The 9,849-nt window shown below is 43.7% G+C and overlaps 1 protein-coding gene across 1 annotated transcript in view; it reads right to left on the minus strand.

Annotated features, from left to right (window-relative positions):
- Positions 1-447: 447 nt before the first annotated feature.
- The window catches only part of ITGA9 (integrin, alpha 9), a 497,442-nt gene continuing 488,040 nt past the window's right edge, over positions 448-9,849 (minus strand). Inside the window, exon 28 of the mRNA XM_006869158.1 lies at positions 448-1,324. Within this exon, the coding sequence (XP_006869220.1) occupies positions 1,226-1,324 (99 nt within the window). The 3' untranslated portion in view covers positions 448-1,225. The remainder of the gene's footprint in view (positions 1,325-9,849) is intronic.

The raw sequence follows: 9,849 nt of genomic DNA on the forward strand, positions 1-9,849 counted from the left end.
GGAGAGACTGACAGGGGAAATGGAGACCACCAAGCTCAAAAATTTCTGTCCTGTTATCACGAACATTTAAGCACTAGGCAGCTAACAAGACTGCTAACTGAAAGGTTTGAACCTACCCGCTGGCTCCGAGGGAGGAAAGATGTGCCAATCTGTTCCTGTGAAAATACCAGTCCAGGACACCCTATGGGGCAGTTCTATTCTGTCACACGAGGTTGCTAGGAGTTGAAATCAACTCGATGGCACCTCCTCACCACCCTTCCACCAAATTACCATAAAATGGCAATGCCTCACAGCAATTAATAAAGTCTTTGCTTGGTTGACACTGATTCAGTCCTTGTGGTGTGTAGATGCAGAAGTATGACATCCAGGGGGTGATATGCCATTCTGAGGTTTATCAGATGACCAATGGGCACTGCTCCAAGCTTTTGTCTGTGAAGATGAGTGGACGAAGGGTGAGACGTCTGCTGTATAAAGGTGATGCAATGCACACTTGTTGCTAGGAGTCAAATCTTTCCATTCAAGTTCCCACTGAGAATGTTCTAACCGGCAAGGTTTGTGCAAAAACCACTTACAGTTGCTCTAGTACATTACTTCAATGAACTTGACTTCAGGCAAGAAGACATACAAGGTCTTAGGGGTCTTGCTACATCCAAAGTTTATCAGCAGCACTGGAAGTTTGGTGGATTCATTACATGAAGTTTCTTCACCTTATTTTACCCACTAGTCTTTTTAACCGCAAGTTCCAAAGTAAAATAAGGCTTTGATCCTTAAAAATTTGTATGCATGTGCATGTAGTTCCAAGATTTCGGCCAGGTATCAGTGCTTGAGTGGATGATATAACTATTTAATAGAAATAATAAAACATTGATACAAATATAAAGACGTAATCAGTATAAAAGGCTTATATTTATAAAAATACTTTAGGTAACAGTTTTCCCCTGAGGGTTGACCACACATGTTGCATCCATAAATATTGCTCGGTTCTGTAGTTCGCGTTCCAAAGTTCAGAGTTCTCTGAAAGGAAGTGGCAGTGGCTCCAGTCATGTGACCTGGCCAAAATGGCTGCCTCGGGCTAGCACCCGGGCTGGGCTTGCTATCATGAGGAAGAGAACAGCATCAGTGGGGCCTCCGAAAAATCTGGAGAAGATTCTTTCTTCCAAATATGGAAGATACAAAGATCAAGGACGACAGGCGAATGGTTGGGTCATGTGACTGGCGTGGCAGGTCACTGGTTTTTCTGGACCCAGTCCCAACTGTCCTCGTTCTCTTTCCGGTTCTTCTCAGCTTCGATGATTTCTTTGTATCTCCGGCGAAAGAAGCCCATCTGAAAGCAGAAGGAAGAGAAGAGAAGTCAGGGTATGCTGCAGGGGGCGGGATCAGTCATTTCAATTCCAAGGCAGCCAGTCGGCCTGTACACAGAAAGTGCAAAACCAAACCAGTAACTGCTGGCTTGATTAGACTATTTTCTGCAAACACTGGAAAGAAAAAAACATTGTAGAGGGCCCCTTTTCAAAATGCATGGGATGATTGTAGGTTGCCACGGGGTAAGTTGCTTGCTTCTTGTAAATGCATCTGGTTTAGTGATTCTCAAACTGTGTGCTAAGGAACAATCATTACTGAGAGCTATTCAGAGGTATTTGGGAGTAAATAGGAGTTTGAAATAAGTTTGGGAAATGCTAAAATTCTTTTCCTTTTAGAGATCTGTACCACAAAGTCATTTGAATTGCAAGGTCTGTGGTTCAAGCTCACCAGCTTCTCCTCGGAAACCCTATACAAGGTCGCTATGGGTCAGAAACAACTCGATGGCACTTCACAACAACAACAACAACAACAATGTATAGTAGCATAATAAAGGATTGCATAACTCCAATGCAGGTGTTATCGGAACCTGATATTTTCCAAGCTTATTTGATGCTGTAGGATAAGAATGGGACTGGTAACCCAAAGGTCAGCAGTTCAAACCCACCAGCTGCTTTTGGAAACCCTACTGCTGTTGTTGTCAAGTGCCGTCAAGCCGGTTCCATCCACACTGACCCTGTATAGGGTTTCCAAGGAGCAGTTGGTGACTTTGAACTGCCAACCATGCAGTTCAAACTGACCTTGTGGTCAAGCGCTTATCCTACAATACCATACATACCAGGACTCCTGGAAACCCTATACTGGGTTGCTACCAGTCGGAACTGACTTAAAGCATTTAACAACAACAACAATATGCCTAGTGATTATCTTGAGAGATACAAGCCATCCAGAACAGTTTGATAAGAACTGTTCTCACACAATAGGCTTGCTAAAGCTTCTGCATGTCTTCATCCCCCACCCCACCCCGCACTATTATTACTTTGATTATAACCAACTTTTATGTCGTACCTACTATGCACCACATGGCATTCCAAGGGTTTTTTTTAATGCTAAATTATTTGTTAATTTTATGAAACATGGGAGACAACACTTATTTTTTTTTTTTTCAGTATATGAAAAATGCCAAGTTCACTCCTACATATCAAAAGTACGTTGGGGTGTTAAGTACCACCAAGTCGGTACTGGTACCGACTCATAGAGTCATAGCGACACTGTATAGGGTTTCTGAGGAGTGGCTAGTAAGTTTGCACTGTTGACCTTGCGGTTTAAAACGACCTCGCAGTCCAGAGCATTAGCAAACAACGATCAAAAGTATAGTCATGAGTAAAAGAGAGAAACAGAGTCTGACCTTTCTTAAGAATTTTAAAGACTGTGTAAACCAATACATTAAGTTGAACATGTTCTTTTTAAGATAAATTGGCTGGAAACAATGACAAAATCCTCTCTTTCCTGTACTGAAAACCTAAAATCATGAATGTACGTATATATATTTTCCACTTTGTATTGTGAGGAAACTTGACAGAGCGAATTGGTCTTCCATTCAAGAATTCATGCAGAGTTTGTTTTGTGTCACTGATTATAGTCCTCGAAGTGTAACAACACTCTTCCCACTTCCTCCCTACGTTTACCATTTCCTTCTTTCCTATCCCTTCCTGCTTTCTAAGCTTTACTCCTGGGCAAATACTGTCTGTCCTTTTGATCTTGTGGTTGATCTAAGGAGTACACGCCTCCCTGGTGTTACTGTTTACCTTAAAGGTCTGTCTATTGCTGGGCTGAAAGGTGAGTTGTGGCGGTAAGTTCAGATCCAGTCCCACGGGCTTTTAAAAACTTTTTTTTCCCCACCCACTGGGTGGACGGTAGACACATGTTAAGTCATGTGATGGGGAAGGCACTCTACAACAAGAGGGAGGTTGGTACAGGAAAGATGAAGGCAATGAAAGATACAGAGAGGAGTGTAAGTGAAGAGAGGTGTTCTGGTGTGACATTGTAGGATAAGCACTAGACTGCTAATCACAAGATTGGCAGTTCAAATCCACCAGTCACTCCGTGGAAACCCTATTTAGGGTCACTATGAGTCAGAACCAACTTGATGGCACTTAATAACAACAACTGATAACGGATGGTACATGGAAGGGACTGCAGTCATTGTAATCACAAGAAGTGTATGATTTGTTGAATGTGGGACTGATGATCTGTTCTGTAAACCACTCAATTCACAATACAAAATTTAAAAAGAAAACAAAAAAGTGTTGTAAATGAAGATTTACATAGTTTAGGTCCCCATTCAACACTTTCTATACAACTTGTTGACTGGCACGTTTCCTGCCTTGCTGCCATCTAGATGTCTCTTCTCATGGATCTGAGGGATTCATGCTGTCTGTAAATCATAGTCACCAGCTGGGACTCCCCTAGAATTGTCACTGAACCCTGACCCAGTTTCCTCTACCTCAGGTCTGAAAGAACCTCCCCTCTGATGTGGGGTTTGGCCTTTTGACTTTTCATCTCTGGTAAATGAGGTTCTAGTTTCTCTAAATAGCCATCACAGGCACTCCAGCCAAACATGTAAGCAACTTTTCAAGGCTCCAAGCTTACCTTTCCTTCCCTACTCAGGGTGACCTGTCGTTTGATCTCCAGCACTAGTGCCCTCTGTCTCTGAGTCAGACATCTCTCCTTGTGTTGCCCCTGAGGACGACTGTCTGAAATGGGTGTATAAACACCCCTGCTCCCTTCCTTTTCTCCTTGGACTGATAGCCATGAGGTGCATGTCCTACCCATGTCCCAGTGAAGCTTGCACAATGGGACCCAGTTTGATAACACAGCCTTTATTAGCTTCTTTCTTTTCCTCATCTCACTTCCCTGCTTCTTTCTCATGTTTCCTGGAATTGTTTCCCAAGTAAACTGTTTGCACCAAATGCTTGTTTCAAACCTCTTGAATAAGGAAAGTCAACAGGTGTCAACACTTGGTTCCCTGCTGACAGGCGTACTGAAAATCAGGTCTGTTGTCTCATGACATTATGAACCTACAGTTTCTACAGTAACGATACATTAGCAATTTCTACAGTCATTGTCAACAGTGAATGCACATATAAAACACACCCTCAACGTTTTTTAAAGTAATCTAGCTCCATACGCATGGCTAACTTCTTTCTTGCATGTGGATGGGTCTTCATGCTTTTTCACTATAAGCTAAGCATCCAGAGATGCACCCACAATCACCATAATGATAATGACCTCCCCTGAAAAGAACGGGAGGAGGGGAGTGTTAGAACTTGTCTTGCTGTCAGCACCATCATCTTACTTCCCTTAAAGATGAGAAGTGTCAAGAGAGCTGTCAGCAAATAACTGATCATCTTCACCCACAATGCCAAGAAATCCTGAATGTTCACTTCAAGTGATATGAACAAGGTGGCGCAAAATGAATGGAAAGGGGAGATACCTTCAAAGAGGAGAGCTTAAACTACCAAATTAGAAGAGCCGGGAGTGGCGAGTGCGTCCTTTGGGCCTGGGGCCCTTGCAATGTGAAGCTCCTAGATTCAGGGGAAGATTGATGCCAAGGTGTTTGGAGATCTCCAAGGAATACTGGGCCTACAGACGCTGAAAGGACACAAGACCTTTCCCGCAGTTGACAAAGAGAAAGAACCTGCACTCTGAATTTGGACCTGTACCCTCCTAAACTGTGAGAGAGTAGACTTCTGGCTGCTAAAGTCAAAAAAGAGAGGGAATGAGAATGAGAGAGAGAGAGACAGAGAGAGAGAACAACTGGCAATCAATCTTGTGTTCTGAGCGTTAGTCCTCAAAGCTGGTTTTGCAAATAAACCTCTAGTTTCCTGTGTTTCCAATCCTGAACATTTTTCCCCAGTCTAAGACCACATCCATCAGAACCCCTCATGCACAGATGACCCCTCACACATACACTCTTCTCTCTGCAAACTTCTGTCACCTTCTCCCTGCCAGGGATGTGGAAAGGGGGAAATGTTGTAGAAAATAAGATAAAGGTTGTTGTCGTCCCCCTAAAACACACCCACGTAAGGTCATGAGAGCAGATCAAGTAGCATCTGTCTGAAAAGTCATTATTTAAAGATAAAGATGTGTCTGGCCAGCCAAACATGTCACACAATGTCAAAACTGGAGACTATAAAGTTGTGTCATGTCCACCCTGTGATTCCAATTTCCTGACCTCCAAACCCCCAGTTCTATCAATCAATAAGTACATAGATGGGAAACTAAGGACAAGAAATAGTACAAAACATTAACACTGGATATAATGTTAACAGCTGGGATTATGTTTTATTTCTTTTCACATTTAAAAAATCAGTTATACTATTTTTTTTATAATGAAAAAAAGAAAAACAAAACATCAAAAGGCGATGTTTAAATATTTGGAAAGTTTTACATTCATTTGGCAGATTCAGCTGTGATTTCTCAGGGGACCATTTCTATGAAGATGAAAGTGAATATTGACCAGACAGTGTATATAGCCTCATCTTTCTCCCACGGGGCAGCCAGTAGATCCAAACTGCTCATCTTGTCATTAAACCCTATGAGTCGGAAATGACTCCATGGCACACAACAACAACAATGTGCTTTGTGCAAAGCCCTACATAACAGTATCTCATTTAGTCCTGGTGTGGCAATGTAGGTTAATGCACCAGATTGCAAAGCTGTTTGAACTGCAAGGTTGGCGGTTCAAGCTCACCAGCTGTTCCTCGGAACTGACTAGAGGGCACATAACAACATTTATCCTTACAACCCATCATGCAGAAGGTAGGAAGATCACCTCTACTTTATACATAAGAAAGCAAAGGCTCAGAGACTTGTTGAAATTACACAACAGGTCAGTGGGGCTGGCTCTGTACCAGTCCTTCCACCCAGGTGACATGGGGGCACCCCATGGGGCTTTGACATTTCCTTTCTAGATCTATCTACTCTAGAGCAGAGTGCACAATCACTTGGAACACATACCTTTAGCAGTCTCAGACAGCTGCTCCTCCTCACTACTTGAGAAGACAAGGCGAGCCAGGGTATGGAGGAAACTGCCACACCCTTTTCACGCCACACCCTTTTCACACCATGCCCAAAATTTGTGCTCATCATGAACACAGAAAGATAAAAGTTTCCAAATTTAAAACTGTTAAAGATGGAGGCAGAAACGTCCATGCAACAGAATGTGTCTTGCTATCTGGTTAAAGAGATGTAACAATGGTGAGGGGTAGGCAGAATGCAATGGCCTGGGCATAGAAAGCTGGGATTTGGTCCCTGCCCTACCACCACTCAGCTGAGTGGCCTCAGAAAGTCCCTTGGTTTCTTTGGTCTCAACTTCCCCTGTAAGATGAAAGCCTTCATCCAAATGTGTTGCAGACCGTGAGGGCCTGGTCAGAGGTTCGAGGCCCTATAGGCCCAAGTGTAACAGATCTAGCCACTTGGCAGTTAATAACAAATTATTTTTAATCTTAATATCCAGTTATGTTTTATTGAATGCAGACATGAAGCCCTTGATATACACAGATAAATGTAATATTTTCCTAAAAGTCAAGACTGTAAAATTCCAAAACAGGCAAAGTTTTTCCCTCAGAGAATTCATTCAAAGTAAATTGGGTGGCTCCCTGGTCTGTTCCAAGGACAATAGGAATGCCCTCCCTAAAGTGTTTCCAGGTGCTGCCTATTCACCCAGGCACCTCTTTTCCTGAAGAACCTGGGCTGGGCAGCTGACACGATGGGAATCCTCCCAATCCTCCCTTACCTCCCTCCATTTGAGGCTAGGTGCTAAAAGGTATGTTAATTAAGCTTGAGAAACCAAGTTACGGTAGTGAGATTAGAACCTGCAAAGTATGATGTAAAGTTGCCTGAATGTCTGGAAAAATAAGATTGACAGCTGTATCTTGTCTTAGTCCCCTCCTAACTTTGTGTAAAGTACCTCCCCTAAATAAAAGGAAGACGCAGAACGAATCCAGGTGCATTACTACTGGCAAGGCGTGCGTTACAGCATGCAGGGTCACAGTCCAGCCTTGCAACCATACTGCCTGTTTAGCTAAGATGTTTACTATGCAGGATATTATGGCCTTCGTGGCTGAGATGTTTGCAATGCAGGATCTGCCTGATGCCAGTCCAGCATTCACTCTGGTTTCGGAGTGTCTCTTTGTCTCTCTTTGCATCTCTGTGTTTTGCTATCTCTATCACCGCTGGATCTCCCCTCCTCGTGAACCAAACACTCGTGAACAACACAACTATGTCAAGGCAAGTCCCCGGCACAAATGAAAACTTCTGTAGGCTCCTCTGGCATTCTCTGCCCAAAGGGGAGAAGATGATTTCAGAAATCTTAACACATCTCCTCAAGACCTACGATCAAAGGAGACATCCAAGTACCTATAAACCAAGTGCAGTTTTGTTATCTGGGCCTGGGACATGGCTGTGTTTTGGTTTGTTTTAAATGGCTCTCAAGTCTAGCATGCTGGTGACACCGTGTCAATCTCTACAAACCATTGACTGTGGAAGGAAGCCCCTTGCAATGTTCTCTCTCAAGTTAGGCAAGTATCTGCTGTTCTCCAAATGCAAAGATGACCAGCGTTCCCACATCTCTGGTCTTGACATCTCCGGGTTACTTTTCTTTCCCTTGCCTAGCCCTGCTCACTATTTAGGGTTGGGCTTCCTCTCTCCCTGTACCCAGGTTGAGGTACTTTTGGGTTGGCCCCCCTACAACAGCAAGTGCTGCATTGTCTTCGGGTAATCCTTGGTTTGTAAGTATGTCCAATTTCCCGCCACCTGGCCCCAATTAATGTTTGTGAAATGAGTAAGGGCATCATTGGAAGGCTGAGAGTCCGTGGGGCTTCTGGTTTGAGTTTTGCTCTTGAGGTCTTTCTCAGTAGCAACGAGAATCACAGTGAGTACCTTCACGTGTGAGCTCTTAATTACAGACAAACTGGAAGGGAGTGGCTTGACATCACAGGACTTGCTTTTCTCACAGTAAAGAACGCTAGATGTCGGAATTCAGGGCACCTGTTGCAGGGGAAGGCACTCTGCTGGTTCTGGGGGAAGAGCCTTGTCTTCTTCAGCTTCTATAGGTCTGGCGTTCCTGGAGATCTTCATGTGGTACCTATCTTTCTATCTTTCCCTGTTTGTGCTTGCTTCTAATCAGCCCTTTTTATAGCTTGGAAGATTATTAGACTTAGGATACCTCTGACACTGGTATGACCTCATTAACATAACCAAGAAAACTCTACTTCCCAGATTCCATCCACGGGTATAAGGGTTAGGATCCCAACACATATTTTGTTGTGGTGGTGGTTAAGTTGCTTCTGACTCATAGTGACCATGTATAGGGTTTTCAAGGAGTGGCTAGTGGGTTTGAACCTCCAACCTTGTGGTTAGCAGTCCAATGCTTATCCTACAGCGCCACACCAGGACCTCAACACATGTTTTGGAGGGACATCATTCAATCCATAGTCCAAGGGGAAGTGAAGTCACAAACTTCCTGAGTTGCCAACAGGGACAAGAGACCATTGGGGAAGTGTCCCTTGGTTCCCTGGCACTAGCCAGAAGTGTGAGTAATCTACATTTACTGCCAGGAGATGTGGCCTGCACAGGGATTCTAACTGCAAGTCCTTCCACCTGCCCTGGAACCAGCCACAGATTTGCTTCATTACTGCCAAGTGTTTCAGGCCCTGCCAATCAGCATTAGGCTTGGAAATCCCCCTTGACCCAATCATGCCCTGAAGTTTTCTTAAAACCAAACAATAGTTCTTTGTAACCAGTAGGGAATGTCAGTCTTGATCACAGTGCTCTTTCAAGATCCATCTAACATGGGATGAAATTGACAACAGCAACTCCAAAGATGAAATGGAGCCTCAGGGGACAGTGAGTTTGTTCCTGTGGAAGGAACAAGTCAGAAAAGGTGGGTGAGCATGATTGTGCAACTTGAAGAATGTCATCGTTGTCATTTAAGGGGACATGAAGGAACTGTTTTGCTATGTATATTCTCAAAACAACAACAAAGGAAGTTAGATTGAAAATAAAGAAAGAAGAGAGTTCTATTCCTAACACTAGGCGCCTTGGTAGCCTAGTGGGTTATGAGTTGGGCTGCTACCTACAAGGTCAATAGTTTGGATCGACCAGTGGCTCCGTGGGAGAAGGATGAGGCTTTCTGCTCCTGTAAACATTTACAGCCTGGACACCCTGTACAGGGATGCTATGAGTCCGAACAGACTTAGTGGCTCACAACCACCACCACCATCACCATTCCTAACACAATCTGTGTATAATTCCTCTTAGAAGAGAACATGGAGTTGTCACTGATGTTTGTCTCTCGTCTTTGAAGCCCAAAGACCATTTCTTAAAACATCATCCAGGAAAAACAGCAATGAAGTGGCAAGCTAAGCCCTACAATGTGGAGAGTGAAGCGTTCAGCTGATAAAAAGAGAGGGCATATGCATAAGAACGCCCATACTTGCAGATAATACCCACTTGACCTGGCTTCAATGACTGGATGATCAGAAC

The sequence above is a fragment of the Chrysochloris asiatica genome, unplaced genomic scaffold (assembly GCF_000296735.1).
Source record: "Chrysochloris asiatica unplaced genomic scaffold, ChrAsi1.0 scaffold00127, whole genome shotgun sequence".
Taxonomy (NCBI): domain Eukaryota; kingdom Metazoa; phylum Chordata; class Mammalia; order Afrosoricida; family Chrysochloridae; genus Chrysochloris; species Chrysochloris asiatica.